Below are 24620 nucleotides of genomic sequence, written 5' to 3'. Positions count from 1 at the left end.
GAATAAATTGAAGTGAATAAGTTGAAAAGGCCAATTTCTAGATAAGAAAGTAGCAGGAATAGTGCAAAATTATACAGGTAATTTCGACGTTGTGATTATGAAGCCATTTAAAATAGATACTCTCTGGAACCAAACATGTGGTAAAAGTTTGAATTAAACTAAACCAAAATGAGATTCACCGTGGTAGTTACCAAGGGAAGTTGATATCGAGAGCATTAAAAAAATTGCTTGTTGTTTTCTCTGCAATAAAGTAATTGAATGAAACCCAGGAACTTTATGTTGTAAAATATACTTATCAAATATAGATCCCCTATCCCTTCTTCTAATTCATGCCGCATGATCTGGTCGTTCTGGTGAAAATTTTCATTCATATAATATTCATAAAACTCTTTATACATCCCAATTAACATTTGATAATTTATGAGCGCCACTTAAGAACAAAGACTACTAAACCATTAAATATCATCTAGTGCAAACGTCACATTCATCTGTCCCCAATCTTTAGATGAGTTATCAACAAAATCTGTTGGCCGGCTTGGTTGGCAGAGTGGCAAAGGCGACAGGATGGTCCACCTACTCTTGCGATAGTCCCGGATTCGAATCCTGCTGGGGTATGGTCGTAAATTCATGTTTGTGATTGTCCTAAGATAAGAGTGCAAAGTCCGATAAGGAAAATGATCCCAGTCACGCTAGTAACTAGGCTGTGTAAGACCCTGGGATGGTTTCTAAATTGGTCACTTGTCAGTGGTTAGGCCTAATGCCGACGACCGTGGTTCAGAGCCCACGTTAAACTGTAGGTGGAGTCCAGATAAACCCTCGTTGGTAAAAAGAAGACTTTACAATATGTTTAAAAAATCTGTTTAAAATTCTATATCCATTCATTTTACATGCCAGGTTAAATGCTTAAGAAGGGGATAAAATACCTTTTTGATCCGAACGACCACCAGAAAAACAAAAACCAATCCAAAACGAAATAAAAGTGTTCACCGATCGGATATTTTGTAATTAAAGCAACAGTAAAATAAAGACTGATTGCCTCTAAAATAACATTGCCGTGTTCATAAAAAAGCTTTCAATTGTTCCGAAACTGTAAACATAACAGACAGCTCGGAATTTTTATGCAAAACAAGAACACTTTCCTTACTCTGTTACCGAGTTTGGAGCAAATAAAACCTATTAGAGGTTTTTACTTTTCCCTTTTCCTTTCCATTTCGCTTTATTTCCATGATTAAAAAATGAGAGAAATCGATGCAAACGAGCCTCTCGTATTTGCCCAGGGTCCCCGTTATCCGAATTATGGAGGACAAAATAAATACTTGGGAGGGAACAGTAAGAGGCTAAGTGTAAGACGGTTTGGCGGTGTGCCCCAGCCATTTATGTAAATTTTGTTTTCGTTTTTCTTGAGGACTTCATATTGGAAGATGATTCAGGATGATACCCATTTTTTTTTGATATGATCTTTTTATGAACCTCATTATGATCGGTTTTACGTTGAAAACATAAATAAATTATATGAATACACCCTGTTATATTTTATTTGCATTCAGAGGAGTGACAAGTCACATAAAAATCTGATTATTCATTTGTCATCACATAAGAAATATTGTATACAGTACAGTTATACACCGTAGGATAAAATTTCCGTTACCATTTTGATTACCTATAACTTTACTCCAAGAAAAGAAAAGTAAGTTTGGTTTTCATAAGAAGTTTTTTTAGTCTTCATATTATTTTATCGTTATGATTGAAAAATAATATTGGCTAAATAGTGACCGCGATACGCTAGGCAACTTTCGGCTCCTTTTAAGGCATTTTCATGACATCCTACATCAGCTGACCCTGAATTTCTTCAATTTCGTGAAGAATATTGTCTTTAAGATGTTGAATCGTTTGGGGCTTATTCACATAAACTTTTGATTTTAAATCACTCCATAAGGAAATATCTGGTGCTGTTAAATCTGGAGATCTAACTGGCCATGCTAAATCGCCACTTTGTAAAATTAGTCGTCGTGGAAAAATGTCATTCAATAATGGAATCGTTGAACGAGCTGCGTGTGCTGTGGTCCGATCTTGCTGAAACTATATGTCCTCTAGTCCTTGTTCTTCTATTTCAAGCACATTAAAATTTCGAATCATATCTTGGTACCGTGCAGCAGTAACAGTAATTGCAACACCTTGGTAATTATCAAAAAAAATAGTGAGCAGTGATGTTTTCAGCAGTGGATGCAAGGACGTTTTATGAAATAATCGAGGATTTTGTGTTCCTCAAAACCGACTGTTCTGTTTATTGACGTGGCCACCGAGAAGAAAATGTGCTTCATCGCTCATCAATTCGCTTATCAATTTACACGAAAAATCTTCAAGTTTACCAGACAGCCAGACAGACAGATTGCAATACTGTACAGGACTCGTTGATTAGAATCTCTCGGTAGCAATTTTTGGACTAATTGAATTTTGTATGGGAACATTTTCAAATCAGTTTCCAAAGTGGCCTTAAACTACGTGCAGAAATGTGTAACTGGGAACCACTTCTCCGAATTGATGTTTCTAGAGACTCTGCAATACTATCGCGCACCAGAGCCACATTTTCAGCATTGCGAGATGCCCGTTGTCTTTCAGAACAAGGCCTGTCTGCTGTCGTACCTTACTGTGGAAAATTCGCATGTAAACGATAAATTGTGATTTTGTGAGGCACTGGATGATTTGATATTTTTGACGCCATTTCCGCTGAGTGGCAATAATGCAACGATTATTTTCAATAAATATTGCCACTATTTCTGCTCGTTCTTGTAGCGTATACTTATCCATAGTAAAATGTGGGCGTCTACACAATACAATGGTTAAAGCGAAACGGAGCTAAAGGTCACATCAGGAAGACGGGACGAAATCAAAATGGTAGCAGGAGTTTTACCTCGCCTTTTATAGGTCAAACAAAAAGGATCAACCTCGGAGTGAGAGATAATATGCTGTAGGTCCGTATACGCCTTTACTTTGACATTGTAAAAAGATCCTCAAAGGTCTAATAAAATTTCGTTTCCGCGTCTTAAGATATCAAAGGCTAAAGTTCACAATTATAGTTTTTTTTGCAAATATCTCGATCCATATAGGTTTAAAGCTATTTACATTTACCATGTATATTATAGAAAATAAAATTATCTACAACTTTTATTTCAAATACTTTTTATACATTCCGTTTACATTACAACCGCTCTTGAGATAGAAGGTGGAGAGTAAAATGCAAGGTCAATCTTTGGTTCTGATAATTAATAGGCTCGAGAGAGGCGTAAAATTTGGCACAGTTGAAGTTTGTATGTAGCAAAAACGTTTAAGCAGATTTTTTGTGTAATATGTGCTACAAATAAATAAATTCCAATCAAACGAAATACGGGCCCCAATCAAGCAACCAGGAATAGCCATCAGATGGCCTGTCTGCTGTCTCTTCTATCTCTAATACGGTAGATGATTCGTCGTTTCTGTTGTAGGAAAATCAAAAAAAAATCAAAATTTACATTTAAAACGATATTAAAACGTAAAGTGAGTGAAAAAACATTTTTTGATTTTAACGAATTGATTTAGTTTTAAATAGGGTTATTTAAGATTTCGTCTTACGATCAGTTATTCTCGTAATATCAGAACTGTTAAAGAGTTGTGGCAAGTTTGGATAAAAAATGAATAAGAATAGTAAGACCAGATGCATTTTACATTTTTTGTAGAGGTTAAAATTTTATTCGAACATAGATTAAAAATATCTGAGAATAACAAGAATCGTCTGCTCTCTTGGATTACAAGATATTTATGTTTTGATTTAAGTTATTGATTTAATTTGATGGTGAATAGAAAACGGCTTAGAATTTGAATGGAACAGTTTGTATAGATGGAACACATATCACAAATAGAAGAAATTGTGAATAATTAAAAGTAAATCTATCAATTTTAAAGCTTTGATAGACATTACGATGTTTAACCATTGATGTAATAAGCTATGCGACTATATGACATTTTATTTTTTCTAACTTTGAATCTATTATTTTGCTTATTTAATTTATTATTAGTTTTTTATATATACATTTTAAAGTCTCCTTTTACCAACTATGGGTTTATCTGGACTGGGCCTAAAGTTTAACGTGGGCTCCGGACTACGGTCCTCAGCATTAAGCCTACCGACTGGCCAGTGTCCAACTTTAGAAATCATTCCAGAAAACATCCGGTCTTACCCAGCCTGGTTACTGGCGTGACTGGGATCATTTTCCTTGTCGGATTTTACACTCTTGCCTAGAACATTCACAAATTTTAAACAATCACAAACATAAATTTACGACCATGCCCCAGCAGGATTCGAACCGGCGGCTATTGCAACAGTAGGAGGACCGTCCCATCTTCTTTACCACTGCACTATCAAGCCGCCCATTAATTTTATTAAGTTTTGAAAAATGTTAATTTAATAATTGTATATACATCCCTTTAATATACTTTTGTAAATTGTAAAAAATAAATTACATAGTTGTTTTCGTAATTGTTTTAATATATTTGCTAAATCTAAATATCAGTTTCAAATCATATATTACTTAAATTATAATTTAATATTTTTGTTTAAAACATAAAAGTAGAGAAATATCGTATATATATTTTTTAATAAGATTGAAAATCATTGTAACAGGTGAAAACTTTTGAAAAGAAATTGGTGGTCGTGGTTTAATAAATGAAGAAACAGTACTGCAAAAGATAATTAAATCCTAATTATTACAAATCAAGTAAATTCGCAACCTATCAGCCAATAAATTTCTTGCACCAAATCTATTACACGCCAGCCATAGATATACCCACAAGTCGTATAAATTAATTAAATATCAACTGGAGTTGGTAATATTAGACCCATTAAACTTCTTACTAGGGGAAAGTCACGTACTTACTACTAAGCTAAAATTTAATTAATTTGTTTCTATATATTCGAGCGCAAATAAAAAACAGATTGACCTACATTCAACACGCGTTATGACCGTAATTTAGTTCCTTTAATCCGTGATTTACGAATACCATTCTTATGCAAATCAGTTCATCTCAGTCGAGTTGCAACGCCAATTATGCGTGACAAATTGAAAGGTGCTCATTTCCGTGAGCAAACTGAGAATTAACGGATGACGCTGGTTGCTCCAATTTCCTTATATACTTACTAATTTAATTAAGGATTGGTGAGCTCAAATACATATATGATATACAATATCAAGCAGTAGAGACTTAAAAAAACGTAATAAAAACTCTTTTATCTCTTACAATTTATGTAGAATGGTGTGAAATAAAATGACAGATAGTAGTAGTGCCGTAGAATCGCCAAATAGTGATGAACATGTGCAACTAAACTAATGCTTTCAGTCAAAAGCAAAAAAAGAAGGAACATTTTTACAAGAGAAGTTAGAAATAAATAATTAAAACCAGCTAATTCAAAATATGATCAAAATTACAATTATGGGTCAAGAGAAGCGTCTAAGAGATATCTCTCTATAGAGTTATCACCAGATACATAGATAAAGGAGCTCATAAAAAATATAGTCAATGTCGTTCTGAACATTATAGAAAAGTTACTAACTATTCAAATGATAAATTTGTATTTGGCATCGTTATCTAAAACGGAAGTACGAACACTTGAAATGTGCTGTAGTGGCGGTCAAGTTCCTATTATTAAACCGTACCCTGAACTGAGATTTATTCTAAAAACATTTTCTATTTTCTATTTACATGTTATAAAAAGACGCCCCTCGGAAGAATATAAGTAAATACTTTTACGCCCAATCAAACAAGTATCAGCTGTAATGCACCTGCTGCAGCACATAATCACTATATTCAAATTTTAAATTAACCTTTATTATTGTTTTGAAATTAAGGCTTTTGTTCATAAGTTACACTTAGTTTCTACAATTAACTTTTATCCTTAGCTCAGCGAAGCGGGGGTCAGCTAGTAATAAATCTTGCTAAAAAGGAACCAATAAATGAAACATGTTTGATAATATTTTAAATTTTTTCTAAACTAAGTTGTTCATACAATATTGATAAATTTTTACAACGTTTTCATTAAAACTTTAACACAACGTTTTATATGGGATTTTTATATAAATATAATAAGTATATTATATAGACTAACAGAGACCGAGCTTCTTTCAAATCATTTAAATATTGCAAAATATTAAGTTCTTTGCAGGCAACTGACCGCTCGTGTAGTGGCTATCATAATTTTATAATGAACTTGCAGCAATCAAAAAATGTATATAAATTAAAAGTGTAGGTTTTAAAACAAAAACATTAATTCACTTGAAAAATATTTATCTAAAATAGGTAGCGACTTGTTTAAACGACTGTACAGACAATACTGTCTATCTAATCCTATTTTAATATAAACGACAGCCGACAATATGTTTTTTTGTCGAACAACCAGGGCTGTGTCAGTCGCGTTATAGAGCATTACTACTTATTGTTCTATCATCATTCTCGTTAAGAAACTATAACGTAAAAAACGTATTTATGTTTAAGAAGAGGTGAACTATGTCATTGGGTAACAGTAGTGGGTTTAGCGTCGACTGTGGAAACCTAAATAATATGATATCTAAAATGTCCCTCTAGAAAATGTAACACATCAAAGTGAATATAGGAAACCTCTAAAGTTCTATATCGATATTTTATATCGAAATCGAAACCGACATTTTGATATTTTTTAAAAAATGGACGAGAAAGGCGATAATAAACTGTGTTAGAAGTATAGAGGTAAAAGTATCCTATCAAATACCAGGAAAGTATTTATGAAGATCATATGAGGCTTCAGAGAGCTCGCGAGAAGGTAAGTCAAGAAGAGCAAACGGAATTTAGACCCAATCGAAGTTGCGTAGATAAGGTTTTTGCGCTATACTAATTGTTGGAGGAACATATTAGATGTAGAAAGCTCGCGATTTTCGTATTTATTGATTTTTCCTGCTTTCAATTTACTGAATTTCAAATGTTGCACTGAGTCTTACTTTGGGCAGCTTTGAAAGCTGAACATGTTCCTCTAAAAATTATTTAACTCGTTCAGACGTCTTACTCCGCTAGTTGTGTGCGAGTGCGAAATGACTTGTCAATCCTATCGTTGCGTCGCTTACGATATGTGTCATATCTCCATTGCTTTTCAACATAGTAGTAAATGCAATAATACGAACATTTTTAGAAACAGACACGGAGCTCAACGTGATGCTACAAACTGCTGCTCGACCGATATAATCTCTACTGGTGATACAGTCTGATACAGTCTTTGAGGTTTCTATCATTCTTTATGAAGTAATTCGCAGTGCAGAGATAAATACCAAAGAATTGTTAAAGCAAGCGCAGGAGTTCAAGTATTTGGGATCAGTAATACAGAAGAATAAGGTGGCGTCTACTAACGAAGTAGTCAATCAATTGCTTCAATGATGTTGGCGAGAGACATCTACTCTATCTCATTGCTTAAAATTGCCCATAATGGTTCAACTATGTTGAAAATGAATCTTTTTGGATGTGTGCTTGGATATACTATCATCTTGTAATATGGCACTAGTATGCATATGCTAGTCATAAAAACTTCATCATTTTGATTATTGATGTAAATGAGATAACGTATTGCCTTCTAAATAATAACGGAACCTTCTAGACGAACCTTCTTCCATGCTTGACGCTAGGAAGCAGGCAGTCCGGATCGTGGCTTTCTTTTGGAGAATTTTCTTTTCCTCCTTACATAAACCCTGCTGTTTGTAAGAAATAACCTTTGTAAGTGATAATTCATAGGATCATACCACATTTTTCCAACCATAAAGGGTTTCCCAATTTCAGCCTTTCTTTCAAAATATGGCAGATCACATATTTAATCGATGACTTGTTTTAACTGTCCTAGAACAAAGTGAAACAACCAACAAAATTTGGCATGTAAACTTAGCAATACATACACGTCGCATTATTTATAAGGAACCAGTGTTGCTAATATGTACTATATTGTATGCTGTTCATATTATTTGTCAATCTCCTCTATGTGTAAAAGTAATAACAGTAATGTTATAGTCTAAAGACATGCTTTCACTTATTTTAGCAATTAATATTTTTAATTTAAAAATAAAAGGCCGCTGTTTAATTTCAAAATATTTTTCAATATTTTTGTGGTTTATCTACATCGTGGTGTTTAAGTTTTACAATTTTATTTAATCAACTTTTTAAAAGATGACTGATTGTTGTTGGGTTGGCAATTATTCCGAAATTATCCCAAACACTCGTCAGTATAATTAAGTAGAGTTTAAGTGACAAACGTATTGCATATCTAGCAGTAAGGCTATCGCAAAAGTACAGACAGTACTCACAAATAATTTAGCTGTAATAAAAAGATGTTTAGATGGGATAACGACTACATACATCCCTTTGGTTATTTCTTTGAGAGGGTTATATATTTCAATAAGTTGTCACTTCTTTCCATATAATAAAATAGTTTTCAAGTAAAACAAAATATTTTGTTTTTAAATCCAACCCTTTTGCAACAGCAGATGCTTGTGAATTGTTCTGGCCATTCTCTTCTTCTGTCAGAGGAGGATGTGGTTGATGCTAATCAAAATGTGCAACAAAATTTCTACTAGAGTAAAAATAATAAATGTTATATTGTTTTTCGTCACGTCAACCTTTTGGATTTTTTAGTGATTGGACCTACAGCTTAAAATAGGCCACGATCGAACCACGGTCCTTAGCACTAAGCCTACCGACTGGCGAGTGATCAACTTTACAAATAATTCCAGAAGACATCCGGTCTTACAAAGCCTGGTTACTAGCTTAACTGGTAGCATCTTCCTTGTGGAATTTTACAAACTTGCCTAGGACAATCATAAATATTAAACAATCACAAACGTACATTTTACGACCATGCCCAAGCAGGATACGAACTCGGGACTATCGCAACAGTAGGGGGGCCGTTCTGTTGCCATTACCACTGCACCAGCAAGTTGGCTGCTCATTAGTATAGGTTGCTTATAACAATTAGTATTAAGCGAGAATCCAAGGAAGGCATTTAGAATCTCTTCTTGTAATTATATGTCATTTTAATAAAAAAGTAAAAACTGAGTGTATTAAGTTTTTCTATTGTAAGGTCACTCTAATTGACTATTAATTCGCAGGAATAATAACAGCAAATCAAGCAAACAACTTTATCTATTAGCCACATTTAACGCACTGAATTGAGGCGCTTTCAGTTTGCGAAATATAATTTGCTTGCAATTCTCCAGAGAGGAACCGATCTACATAAGAATGGCATCGTAAATGACCGTCTATAGGGATCGAATTACCGTACTAACGTGCGTAGAATAAAGGTTCAATTTTTTTTGACCTTTGCGAAATAAATATAAGCCGGGGGCGGTTTTTATTTTTCTTTCCAATCCAGATAAATTAGTTTCCTTTTATTTCGTTTCGGATACGTGAAATACTGATATGGTGTAGTGAGAGCTTTATTGGGATTGATATTGTTCTCATTGTTAATTAATAAATGTTGCCTTTTGATATAATGGGCAACACGGTACTTAATTGGGCTTTATTTTTATGATAATATAACTGATAATATGCTAGGCTGATATATGATTCTATTATAAGCATTTACAATAGTGATATTATATTATAATTTTTCGTTTTTAGTTTCTACTATATAAAAGTCTGGATGTCAGGGACATAGAACGGTTTGGAGGATCAAAAAAGTTCAAAGAAAATGAATTGCGAAGACTTATTCGACGCAAATCGAGCTAAAAATCAAATAATTTTCTTTATTTTTATGATAATATAACTGATAATATGTTAGGCTGATATAAGATTCTATCATAAGAATATACAATAGTGATATTATATTATAATGTTTCGTTTTTAGTTTCTACTATATAAAAGTCTGGATGTCAGGGACACAGAACGGTTTGGAGTGTCAAAAAAGTTCAAAGAAAATGAATAGCGAAGACTTATTCGACGCAAATCGAGCTAAAAATCAAATAATTTTCTTTATTTTTATGATAATATAACTGATAATATGATTATATCTGATATGGCTGATATATGATTCTATTATAAGCATTTACAATAGTGATATTATATTATAATTTTCGTTTTCGGTTTCTACTATTTAAAAGTCTGGTGGTCAGGGACACAGAACGGTTTGGAGGATCAAAAAAGTTCAAAGAAAATAAATTGCGAAGACTTATTCGACGCAAATCGAGATAAAAATCAAATAATTTTCTTTATTTTTATGATAATATAACTGATAATATGTTAGGCTGATATATGATTCTATTATAAGCATATATAATAGTGATATTATATTATAATTTTCGTTTTCGGTTTCTACTATTTAAAAGTCTGGATGTCAGGGACACAGAACAGTTTGGAGGATCAAAAAAGTTCAAAGAAAATGAATTGCGAAGTCTTATTCGACGCAAATCTAGCTAAAAATCAAAGAATTTTCAGCAGTCATATACGTGACATGAGTTTTCTGTATTTTATTTTAGATGACGATGATGACTGGATTTACTACGGTTATCCTCGTGTGGTGGTTTTTCATTTTTACGGTATATCCCCTTTGATGTGTCGGATCTGCCTGCCCATATGGCCGTCTTATTAACAGGCTTTACGTTAGTAAGTTAGGAATATAAATTATGATTTACTGTTTTTACTATTGTAACCATTTTTTTATTTGATTTTTCAACCTTTTCTCCATGTTCTTATGCTAGCTTTACCTATATTTATTACATTTTCGCTCAGTTAACGTATCCTATTCACATTAAACAGTGTTTTCTTTCAGATCTAGACTCTCTAATGTCTATGCCTTATTGCATTTTTCAACAGTACTTCTCTCAAGAGTACATAAATGTCTAATGGATATAATATAAATTGAAATTTATGGGTTCTAATTTTGTCGCTAAAGACTCTTTAGTTTGTTTATTTATGATTGTTCTGCAGCTAATGAATGAAAATTCTTAAAGCTAACAACTCGTTTACATTAATATTATTATAATTAATGTTATTATATGTTTTGTTTGTATTGATAAATTCACTCCACGAGATAAGTTTGACTTTTTATGACATCTCAGTATGTTTCAGGTCATACTGCCTTCATTAACCGAAGCAAAGAAAACATTTCATATTCGCTACAGGCATATTTCCTGGAAGTTTGTATTTCGCAATTTTCATGATGTCATTGAATCCAAATAAGGAAACTCGCGAATAATGAATAAACAAAGCGCACATATATGTTCTAATAAGCCCGAACTCATTTCGCTGTTTTGTGTTGTTGTATCCCATCAGTACCATTCATCTCGTCCTACGCGGTAAATAAAATACGTCGTTTATACGCCATTACGGATCCCAACTTTCGACCTGGATTTGTCCTAATTGCTCGTAGAAGTTACGGTGACATTTACCGGAATCGGTGTCACGCTCACATCCCGAAAGATTTAATTTCAATATACGACTCGCTGATTAAATTCATAATGAAATTATTCCGTTGGAAAACAATAATGTTATTTATAAATATTCTCTTATTTTTCCAGTCGTTGGGTAGTTTCCTCGTCAAAGTAGGCGGCGTAATCAGTCACGGAATAAATGTTAATTATGAATATACTACAGATATCGATGCGAAAATATATACACATAAACAGGGCGTATAATATATAATTAGTGGGGTATAAAAGCAATTTCGGTTTTTTTTCACATAAGCTTAAAAAACCAATCTTTGATCGATGACTTTTTGCCTCTGGAGGATATTTGAGGTTTGTGAGTAAAAAACTGTACCAAATGATTTTCACATGTCCCTTTTCAAAACAGCTTTATATATAGAAAGACGCTTCACCATAAACGAGTTGAAAATGGTAAAAAGCAAAAGAACTTTCGAAAAAGTTCTTTGTGCACTTTTATATTATTTGGAACCTTCCTTGTTCTGTGCCGATTAAGGAGAAATGTATTATATACGGCTACTGGGAGACCACTGCTAATTCGATCACACTCCTATGGGAGATCTTTTTCAAATGTTTGTGAGAAGCGTTTCTCTTGTTTATCTGGAACAATAGTTAGGCGTATTATTTTCCTCAATCATATAGTTTAATGATTTTACATTAATAGCGTTGCTCATTTAATATCAGTTTTTCGCTATTTTCCATCGATAGTTACACTTAATAATACCAGATTTTTGTAACAAAGTGGCCTTATCACCAAAGCTGATGTATCGATTAAGTGGGTTGACTAATGTGATTATGGCTCAACAAAAACTCCAAACTAGTATATTATTACTAATGGTGTTTTTGTTTCAAACCAGAAAAATTTAGAAAAATCTATAAATATTGACAATTCATAGCAATAAGACCATTAAGACTCACAAATATTTACTACTTTAACTGCCTTTAGTGTCTTGCGTTTAGTGTCTAAAGAGTCATTGACGTAATATCGAATTAAATGAACTGTTGATAACATTTAACAAAATTAACCCCATCTTTTTGTTTATTGTGTTTATAAGTCCCTATTAATGTTATTCTTTTTCCAGTTACAAAATAGTATAAAAATTATATTTAATACAATCTAATGGGTTGATTTCTACAACTGTGCATTGAGTACAAATTCTTACAAAATTCTAGTGCCAACCAGACAAAATAATATGGACTTTTAATTGAACTCACACTAAACATTCGCAGCAATTCACTATTGAATAACCATATAATCCCAAAATGTAAGTAAAAATATTATTTAAATTCGAGCCTTTAAACAAGGATGAATCAAATTCCATCAATGTTAAATATCTTATTTCTTGTACATCAAATAGTTCGATGAGCCAGACTAAACAATGTGATTTTATTATGTTTCTATAGCCTGGTATACTCGTATTTGTGTTATGGCAAACAAATGTATGAATCCAAATATCACTGAATACAAGTAAAGTAAGAAAAACACATATTTTATAAATTACTTGATGAAATATTGAAGTTGCATGTGCTTATCACTTTGTAAGGCTATTATTAAAATATCAATTATTTCTTAACAATTATAAATTATTTACACTTTCATCAATGACATCTTTATTCATCTAATAACAGATCAATTGAAAAGTCCCCGGCCAGACACATAGATGGCGCTACTAGAATTAAATCCATATGTTCTTTAGTTAGCCCTAACCCTCAAAAGATGCGTATATAAATTTTCAGCCATCGGATCATTAGTTATTTTTGTTATTGTGAAAAAAATGGATAGAAAGGAATTCCGCGTGTTGACAAAATATTGCTTTTTGAAGGGAAAAAATACAGTTGAAACAAAAACTTGGCTTCATGCCGAGTTTCCGGACAGTACCACAGAAAAATGGTTGAAATCAAGGATTGGTATGCTAAGTTTAGACGTGGTGAAATGAGCACCGAAGACGGTGAACGCAGTGGACGCGCAAAAGAGGTTGTTATCGACGGAAACATTAAAGAAATCGACAAAATGATTTTGAATGACCGTAAATTTGAATTGAATGATATAAACATATACCAGACAGCCCAAAAGATATCAACTGAACGTGTACATCATATCATTCACGAATATTTGGGTATGAGAAAGCTCTATGCAAAGTGGGTGCCACGCGAGCTCACTTTTGACTAAAAACAACGACGACTTGATAATTCGGAGCAGTGTTTGAAGATGATCAAGCATAATAAACCCGACTTTTTGCTTCGATACGTGACAATGGATGAAACATGGCTCCATCATTGAATTGAACACTTTAAAGTACACGATGAACCCGCTCCAAAGCGTGGGAAAATGCAACAGTCAGCTGGCAAGGTTATGGCGTCAGTATTTTGGGATGCGCATGGAATAATTGTCATTGACTACCTTGAAAAAGGAAGCACCATCAACAGTGACTATTATATAGCGTTATTGGACCATTTGAAGGACGAAATTGCCGAAAAACGGCCGCATTTCTAGAAAAAGAAAGTGCTGCTTCATCAAGACAATGCATCGTGTCACAAGTCAGAGAAAACTATAGCAAAAATCCATGAATTGGGGTTCGAATTGCTTCCTCATCCACCGTATTCTCCAGATCTGACCAGCGACTATTTCCTATTCTCAAATCTCAAAGAAATGCTAGCTGGAATTTTTGTCGAATGAAGAAGTGATCGCCGAAAATGAGGCCTATTTTGAAGCAAAGGGCAAATCGTACTACAAAAATGGTATCGGACAGTTGGAGGGTCGCTGTAGTCAGTGTATCACCCTTGAAGGGAATTATGTTGAATAAAAAAAAAATTTTGCCAAAAAAATTTGTTTTCTATGGTAGGCCGGGGACTTTTCAACTGAGTTGTTAACTTTCATTTCAACGTAATTTTTTAACACAGCCATTTTATTTTTATATACACCAAAATATTTTCAACCGGTTTATATGCCTTGCTGTAAATATAATCAAGATTTTATATTTTTCGTACGAACTGCTTTCACGTAAATACTGTCTTAAAATGGACGCTCTGTCTTGTAATTCCTACGGCTATTTACCCTACATCCGTGCATGTTATGTATGCCATCGTATGTTGATTTTTCAATTTCCTGTAGCAAGTAAATATGTGCAATCATCGAAAGGACATAACTCGGCATTTCTGGAAGCTAATAATGAAGCACACATAAGGAATTCTTTGAATATATAAGTTTTCAGTATTATGCATGCAGAACAAGCACGCAGTTTGTCGAATAATAGAATTTTCCCAATATTGTAGTTGATTGACATTTGTTATTGATTGTTATTGATAAATATTTATAATTGTTGAGATATAATAAAATTAAATATAAATTTCTTAATAGGAGCTTCTAGGGTATTTTCAAAACAGAAATTCATGTTGTGGAATACTCTGCTGATATAAAGATCATCAGTTTATCTGTATCGATTCTTTTTATACTATTTTCAAAAGACATATGGGGTTATGGGTTGGTATTATTATCTGGTTCAATTTGTTATAACTTCTACAGCGACTACAGTGAAACTCTTGAGTTCTACCAGAAAAGTGAACTATCGACAAAAACAGCATATATATGCTTGACTAAAGATTCAAATTTACACAAATAGATTAGCTCCAAAAATACAAAAAGCTAAATTACTTTTACTTTTTACCCAAATCATATTATGAGATATTTTATTAAGTACTTCACTTAAAGGTTAACTGGTGATAAGGTCGAATTACATTATGTTTAATACTCCAAATTTATTTTTGGTTTTCATTTTACTAACTCGTCTGGATATTTAAGATTATATCATTTTAATCTAAAACCAAAATCTGTTATTATTATTATAGTATGTGGGAGATTATACTTAAATTATTCAAATTAAAAGCATTGAAAATTTAAAGAGATATAGTTTCATTCAGTGAAATGAATATTGAAAATTGGAAAAATATTTCGCGATTTTATGAGCTTATTTCACTTCGTAAATATCAACAAATATATTAGTGGTTAGTGGTTCAGCTATTTAATCGATTGAGTATTTTTGATTGATATTGAAACATTTTAAGGAGAATACTGCAATAGTCAAACCGTTGTGTTATGTTTCATTGACAACTTATATGTAACCTAATTAACAGATTCAGCAAACATTATTTTGCACTATTAATTCCAAGTTTCCTGCTAACCAACTGCCATATCATTATCATCTCGTATAGGAGAGTAGTGGTTAGATAGTACTTTTTAGATTAATTCTACTTTTACATTACTATTCAATTAGTTTATTGAGATAATATAATAATTTTTTATTTAAGAGAAAAAATTGGGAACAGACTGGATGAAAATGCATGTGTAAGGTGTGAATTATTAATAAAATATCATAATTTAGTAGCACTAACTTGAAAATGGTCACTGAACATTACTAAGAACTGTTGACCAGCAAAGCCAAATACACTCACGATGTTGTACATTTTGTTGGCCAAGTATTCAGGAAACTGAAATTTAAAATAGTCAGACACTGAGACAAATCTCTACATTTATTGTGTTGTTCTTGGAAAGACAATTACTAAAGTAATTATCTAAAAATTAAGTTATAAGAGCTTTTTAAAACTATTTAATTTTCAATACGAAAAATATCGAAAATTCGCGCTCAGTGATAGAATTGTATACGTATCGGATGTCAAATTTTGTTGAACGGGCTTTAGTTCGGATGATGAAATCAATTAATCATAGTTTAACAGAACTGTTGTAAAATTGTTTGAAAAACAAAAACCTAGAAATATCAGAAAAATAAAAATTGAAAAGCCACTTTACTTTCCAAATAAGAAGTTTTAAAATTTAAAAATAATATATTTTTTGATAAGTAACTATTCAATTTTCATAACATTTAATAATTTTCAGAAATTAACAATATTTAATACTCATAGTACACACGGTAGGGATGCAGAAAAATATCGATATAGCGATATTTTCTGAAAAAAATATCGATATTTTTGACCGATATTTTTTTGACTGATACATCGATATATCGATATCCTTTTACCTGATATTTTTCAATATTTTTTATATTTTAAAGTCGGTACTTAAATGTCACTGCTTATGGAAGCATTTAGAAAAATCTCCTAACTAATCTTTTTAAGCTAATATTTCACTATTTTTATTTCTTCCCTTCGATATTTTTTATACTTATTACAACGATTTTTTTTCTCCGATATATCGATATTTTTTTCGGTGGCCAACACTCCTGATATACGGAAGAGATTTTTAGTCGGTAGATTTCGGTGGGTGAATCTCACATTTAGGTTATTAAAGTATTTTTTCACTGAAAATTCTATGGTATTTTTAGCTTGTTATGCTTCTTGACGCTAGTGCACTTGAAAATATCTAAATAAATTGTAATATTAAATATGCTATTTATAATTAAATTCTTTGTTTACTTACTACATCACTTTTTCGTAATATTCATTTTGTAATTCCTAATTTATTATTTTAATTTTTCATTATGTTTCTACTTTTGTTATTTTTTTGCTCCAGGCAGTTATATATATACTGAAATAAATAATATATCATAAAGCTTCAAATTTTATGTTATCAATCTATTTTAGATACTCCTTATTAATTATTATATTTTACCTTTAAACAGTCTTCACTTTCTTAAAAAATGTACCTATCGTCAATCCTTTCAAATAACTGTTAAATCAGACTACTATCGTAAACAACAGTGCGTTGCACTAAACAATGAAATCACAGCTAGGAATACTGAAAATTTGTAAAAATTGTAGAATGAGCAAGGAACAAATCGTTGATGCATGGTGCACAGTCGATGCTAACAGACACTGTAAGGTAAACAATAGTCTAAATATTACTAATGTGTAATCAAATGGAAACATATTAATGTTATTACCTAATGCATTATTGGAGTATATGAAAATGCATTTAACAAAATGAACAAAATAAAAAAATAATTTATATGTTTGATTTACGAAATTATTTTTAATTATTTTATCTGGATATATTACATTATTATTATGTTTTCGATAAGTAATCTAGTAGCCTAAGGCTATAATTAATGATAAAGGAAATACAAACTACACCAAATATAATCCCTGATATCAATGTAATAAAATGAAAAAAAGCACGATACCTTCTAATGGTGAAAATTTAATGGTGAACGTAATTCCTTCATAATTTCCTACAATATGCAAGAAATTTCGTTTAACTGTTAATCGGAACAAACGACGATCGGCCGCGGCATCGTACCTTTGATTCGGGCTCTTGCAGTCGCTCTCGTTCGCGTTCGAACTGTCATCGTCCTCTCTGCTGGTGTTGTGTGATCTCGGACTATGAAGCGGCGTGTTGGCGTCGTCTGAGCTGCCGTCATCACCTCCCGGACATCCGCTGACGTTCAAGTGACTCCCGTTGCTTCCGTGCGGGCCATTGGTCTGGCCAGTGCTGGTTGAAGCCGCTGGTGTCGTTGAAGCTGGCGGAGGATCAATCTGTAACAATACATGTAAAGTGTTATTATTATTGTTAGTAGTTACCGAAGTAAGTTTAAAATGTAATCAAGCAAACATTATACTTAGATTTTATCGCTATTCAAAAATATTCTTGTAGAGGTTCCAGAATAAAGTGCTGCGTGAGATTGTCGACGCCTCTTATTACTCTCTAACAGACTAATTCAGCGTGATATACCTCTGGAATCCATAACGTGTGTGACGCAAAATAACTCTGCAAAAGGCTTTGAAAGAGCGTCGGTGCACTCGAATGCACTCAACAAATTATTTGAATATGCACAATGTCAGGTCATACAACTTAGTCAATAAACACATATAAGCCTTCCAATAAAACAGCCAGTGCATATCATCAATGTCATCAAAAGTGCTGCATAATTCAGTTTGCAGCATTGAGAGTGGGTGAATCCAAAGAGCAGAACAAAACAATGCAGTTGACGAATCAAGATCACCTTAATGTTAACTTTAATCAAAGTTAAATTTATGAAATAGATAAAAACAATGAGTAATTTTTTCAATTTAAATATTATTTAACACAACTATTTCAGAGTTGTTCTGTTAGTCTAGTAAGACAACAACAGTTGATGAAAAACGGTAAAAACGGTAGTGACATGGGAGACCTGTCAAAACGTCGCAATATTGCCGCGGAAACTTTGAGTTTTAATACATTTTGGCTCTGACATATGACAAAATTATAATCTAAATAAAATAATGAACCAAAAATGTTTGGTATTATAATTTATTTTAACATTATAGTACACCTAATGCATATATTATCGAAGAACTTAAAACTTCAATTAATTATACAGCCACAATAATTTATAGGTTAGAGTTGTTTTATTATATATACATTGAACTTTTTTCCAGACTAGTATAGGTAGCCTTCTAGGCGCGTTTTTGATGTAGTTGTATCCCCCGAAGGTCTAATCCACGTAATTAACAATTGTATACCTGAGTAATGTGTTTCATTTTCATTCGAGAGCATATTTATGTTTTACGCTTAGTTCTTGTATCTTTCGATGCAATGTATCCTTATGAAGTAATTATGATATTACTATATTTATCTTTAGTTTGTCCTGTTATTACCTGTATGAATCTTTCTTGATAAAACTACATTTAATCACTGCATTCTCCTGAATGCATTTATATTTGTAAAACAGATTTACCAGATTTTTTGTAAACTTACCAGATTTTTTGTAAACAGTATTATTTCTCTCCCCATACATGTTAACCAAATGTTCATGTATATTCTGAACAATAACACCCATACTCATAAAGCTTTCACACCCTCTGTCACTTTCATAAACACTAATCAAGTTAATGACTAAGCTGTTTATTTCTAATCTATCAAAAACTTGCTCAAGATTCTACCATTTGTCAATTTCTTCTTCAATGTTTCTATTCTCTATAACTTTTAACTTTTAGTTAAAGTTCTGCTTCTATAATAGCTATATCGGATAATAATGGCTAAATATGTTTCAGGGTGGTTTTATTTAGTTTAAATTTATAATTACTCATTTTGAAATTTACAAACACAAACAATATCAAATTTATCAAGAGTAAAAAACTAGTTATTGCCCTGAAATCATCAGATAAGGGAAAATCATGCATCTTACACTTAGTTCTAGATATCATATACTATAAAAGAAAAATAAGTTAATGATATAATTTTGTTATAATCACAGTGGCAGAAGCGAACCACGCGATATAGAACAAGTTATGCATCTATTGCAATACTCTGAAAACTAATTCAGTACTACGATATAATAGCATGTCTACCAAATATATATCAGATTATCTCTTTTTGTATTTCATTCGATGGCAAGCCCTTTCAAAGAGCAGGAAAGAATAAAGAATTCGTAAGGGTCTCGTTCTTTCTGAATGGAACCGAAATTTATTGTACTTTTATTTCTTTCTCTGGTCTGCTTCCATTTCAGCGTCGATGTTTTTAAAATCAATTAGCTTCATGCCTTCAATTACGTCTGTTCCTTTCAAAAGGCCCGTCCAATTTTTTCCTCTTCTTGCTGATGGAAATTGACGAATTGAACACGACAGAGAACATTAATTAAATATTTCGGCCTATCTTGTTCGATACTTAATTGGACCGAAAGGCATTACCATGAACATATCACATTTATTGCTCGATTGTTATCGAGGCTGAACATGTGTAAGCATATTATACGGTAATATAGTTCATTTAATAATACATCAATATAAAAGTTGAACTATGATTTTTATGATAGATGTGCTCATAAGTAGAATACTGTAAACCGAAGGTATTTTCGGTTTAGAACATACATAATTTGAGTGAGTGAACAAGCGCTGTCCTGGTATACTCTACACAAGCGCATATATAGTATATACATAGTATATTTTTTAATTTTTTATGAAATATTTTAAATTAAATACTAATTAAAATGCACATATTAATAATTGAAAGTTAATTTTGTTTAACGAGTAAATAAAAATTATTAAACATTTGAAGATATATAATATTAGACAAATTTATTGCAAATATTTAAAAAACGGAGTGAAAAGCACCATATTTATATAGAGATTATATTGAAATATATCATAAAGACAGCATATTGTAACACTTTTAGAGAAAGTTCATTAGCCGTATTTACATAAAGACGTGATACTATCTAATATTATTGTAATTCGTCTATCTCAAAGCATATCTTCATCTTGAAGACCATCGTACTTTTTACCTGAAATAAGTTAATAGTTCATATATCATTATTTTTACAAAACTATAACTTTACCTATGCTCTTTATAAAAATATACTTATTTTTCCTTGTATGTTTCACTCCTGCACCTCCAGAGTAATAGTCATTAGATCATTAGGGTGTCATTGATGGTTAATGTTATATATATGTTTATTCGATTCAGATCAACTCTTACTGGTGAATTTGATCTTTTCATTGCCCACTATTCTTGCATTCTACAAAATCCTATCTAATTTTTTCTATTATTTTAATTTAACTTTCATTTTCAACAACTAGCAATACTTTACCTACAAAAGAAAAATGAAATCATTACTAAAAAAATCACAATTCAAGTTAATGTCTAATTCTTATCAGTTACTCCAATATTTGTTTCTATTTTTAAAGGAACCCCAGTCATAAATCGACTAAACTTATTAGTGTTTGGTGGGCGTATTTTATATTTATATAGCTAAAAGGAAATGGTTGATTAATTATAATAAAATGTGTATAAAAGTTATAATTACCTCTAATATTACTCTTAGTACAATTCTTTATTATTTCTTTCATGCCCTTTGCAAGGTTTTTATTTGAACAAATGGAATAGTTTTCCTTCTTTGCTTCTTGTTATTGTTTTGAAACCTGCAGCTATATCGGGATGAAATTTTGGCATATGTTGACTGTTATTTGATGTCCTTGAAAATGTTTTGTTACAAACGTGGCTGTTAATATTGCCACTATAACAAAGCTGATGTTGTTTGGATATTTTAACTTTCTAATACTTAACCTTACATTATATACTTACCTTTGTTTTTCTATATTTTAAATCCAATGTATGTTACCATATTAAGAATAACAAAACAATTTAATTATTATTGTTATAAACTTGTTAATGCATCACATAATCCAAATATTTGAATTTTTGATTATTTGTTTTTACTCGATTAACTTAATAATTCTAATTAACTCGGTTAATTTTAAAATGGTCGATTATACACTGTAGGTGAGGAAAGAGACAGCGCAATATAGCCAACCGATACAGTTGTTGGACAATATTTGTCAAATTCTTACTGGTCACATCTATCAAACATGAAATGATGAAATGAAAAAGATGAATGAAATTGATAAAGTTGTAGATTTACTATTTATGGTAAAACATAATTTTATTATTTTATATCTTTAATTTTTTAGTAAATAAAAATATTAATAGAAGTATATATTTTGTCGTGATTAAACTGTATTATTGTATATTGTAATTTTTATAGAATATGCAATAACAAAAATGTTAGCAAAATATGCGATTAAAATGACTGAATACTTCCCGTCCTGTGTGAACGTTTACGTTAAAATATAGTAAAGCAAAGAACATTTTGACACTTTGTATACGACATTCTTAATGATGCGATACGTGACAAATTCACGTCCAGATTTTTTTGCTACTGGCGGAGATTTATAATGGTTTTCAGCTCGGGCGTATATGGTTTAGCGAGAAAAAAGATATCGCAATAAATATGACAGGATTGATATGCACAACATTTCGTATTTTTCTTCCAAAACGTTGGGTATATTTTAGAAGGATGATGTATGTTTTTTTATTCAGGCTTTATCAAAAATACGATTTTATATCCTTAAAGATATTTACAAGTATCTGGTTGGAAATAGATATTTGAATGAAAATAAATATCAATTTAAATATCATTTAATTTATAAATGTAGCAAAGCCTTGTAAGCAGAACTACTATATTTAACGTATGTATTATTTAATTATTTAACATAACATATATATAAATAAAATCAAAACAAAAACATAACTAAAATTAAATACAAACAAGCCAGATGATATACAGGCTAAATAAAATTGTCATGAATGAATCGAATATAATGAAGGATGAAATCAAAATCGCGTTACGATGTTAGACCTTCAATGTGAATTTCATGTTAGTCTTACTACTAATTTTTAAGTCACAGTGATTTTAATTAAACCATTTTTTATTTAAATTTATGGAAATTAGCGTTATTGCGTTGATTAAACATAATTTTTCTCTATATGTATATATTAAATATTCTCTTTATATGTATATGTATTGGGTTGATTGTATTTTGGATTATTCTTCAAATGCGTCTTATGTCGGTCTTGACAACATTACCCAATATTATATAAGAGATGTGTTGTCACTCTATTTCTATTACGAAATTACTATTATTGCTATCGCATTTCTAAAAAAATTGCTTTTAGAAAATGTTGGGGATTGTAAAGACTCTTTTCAAAGGAGTTTTTCGATTTTGGTCACAATATTATCTTTCCTCTTTCACAATATTATCTAAGTTTGTAAGATACTGTACATTATTATTGGATTTGGAGTATATTTTGATTTATACGTAGTGATATTATACTACATTCTAAAATAATGGTGGTATGGTATGGCTTTTGAAATATTTATTACTATACAAAAAGTTTCAAAAGATGTGACAAAACCTATAATGACTTTCCAGTAAACCTTGTAGCTTATTGAAAAAAAAACAGTTTATCATAACTCAGGTCTTCATCAACAAAACATCTTCTGCAGCTCCACCATTTCAAATAGCAATTTAAAATTATTCTTAAAATAATAAAATAAATAACATTGTTATTAACAAATGATTATTACGTCTGCTTAATATGAAATATATAGATTTTAACTTATGAAATTTTTTATATAATAACGATGCATCTGCGTATGAATATATTTTATTAGTGGATTTTATCCTTAAACTCAAAAACTTTTTATTGCATATGATTTTCGAGCTTCGTTTTTAATGTATTGAATTACACTACGAACATCTTCAATCGCCACAACGTCCACGCCGATAAAATCGTCTTTTGCCGATAATATCGTCATAGTCTCGGTGCAGTTCTGTTTTAGGTAGCCTGCTTATGTTTTCTTTAAACCTTTAGCTATAATAAATCTATTTGTCACAACTATTATTAATCTGCAATAAAAATGATTAGAATTACCTTTCATAATAATAATATATTATTTTAAAATAGATATTCGCGTCTTTCTTATGTTAAGTTTAAGTTCTCTATTTTTAATAAGTTATAAAACCCTATATTTAGAATATAAATATAACCATTTTACGTAAATTTGCGTAGCTATTAAACATAAGATTAACGTCGTCCTAAATCCATAAAGGCGAACCCGAAAATAAATTGGTGTATTGATAAAAAAGATTAATGTATTCCACATAATTTTAATGTTTTGTAATATAATATGCTTATAAAATAAGACTGAGACATATACGACGAATTACGACTATACATACGAAGATATAGCACATTTATAATGGTTCTTAAATATATAAACATGATATAATTCTCATAAAGATCTGTAATCTCTTTTTATGTTTCTTATATTATCACTTGCTATTTTTTAATAAATATACACAATTGTGGTTATATGTTTATGACTTTCAAAACACTAAGGCATGTGATATAGTCCAGCTCCGTACGACGTTACTAATATAATAATACAACGTGTTATTCCAAAACCACAATATATTTGCCAATAAGTTAAATGTGAGAGATAAGAGTAAAGTGCGTTAGGTGAAGTGATCTTCTACATGCCATGTGTATAATTATTATCATAAAATATATGTTTTGTCCATTGAACAGATTGCTGAACCACTGAGGGTAATAAAAAATGTATATCATGGCAAAGTATCCATAAAAACATGAAATTATTTGATGTGAAGACATATTGTTAAATAAGTTAAAAACAATTTAAAGCATAATAAAATGAATGAAATATACCGTCACTTTTATTCTAACTCGTTATTTCAGTTTACTTTCTTATAGCTAAAACAAACATTAATGACTCTCCTCTACTATTGAACTACCCTCTATTAAACATTTTAACGGAATCTAGTTAAAGCAAGTGCAAGAATTCAATATTTAAGATCAATAATACAGAAAAATAA

The 24620-nt window shown here is 31.2% G+C and overlaps 1 protein-coding gene across 8 annotated transcripts in view; it reads right to left on the bottom strand.

Moving 5' to 3' along the window:
* Cngl (Cyclic nucleotide-gated ion channel-like) overlaps positions 1 to 24620 on the bottom strand; it is a 444433-nt gene that overhangs the window by 108035 nt on the left and 311778 nt on the right. For all 8 annotated transcript variants that reach the window (XM_076400452.1, XM_076400454.1, XM_076400450.1 and 5 more), the window contains exon 2: positions 17707 to 17942. In XM_076400452.1, the coding sequence (XP_076256567.1) occupies positions 17707 to 17942 (236 nt within the window). The remainder of the gene's footprint in view (positions 1 to 17706; positions 17943 to 24620) is intronic.

This window comes from Rhynchophorus ferrugineus, unplaced genomic scaffold (assembly GCF_030347505.1).
Source record: "Rhynchophorus ferrugineus isolate W39M unplaced genomic scaffold, kcgeb_rfMv2 rfM3, whole genome shotgun sequence".
NCBI lineage: Eukaryota > Metazoa > Arthropoda > Insecta > Coleoptera > Curculionidae > Rhynchophorus > Rhynchophorus ferrugineus.
Note: the sequence above shows the minus strand (reverse complement) of the source record. Positions and strands in the feature narration are given on the sequence as shown.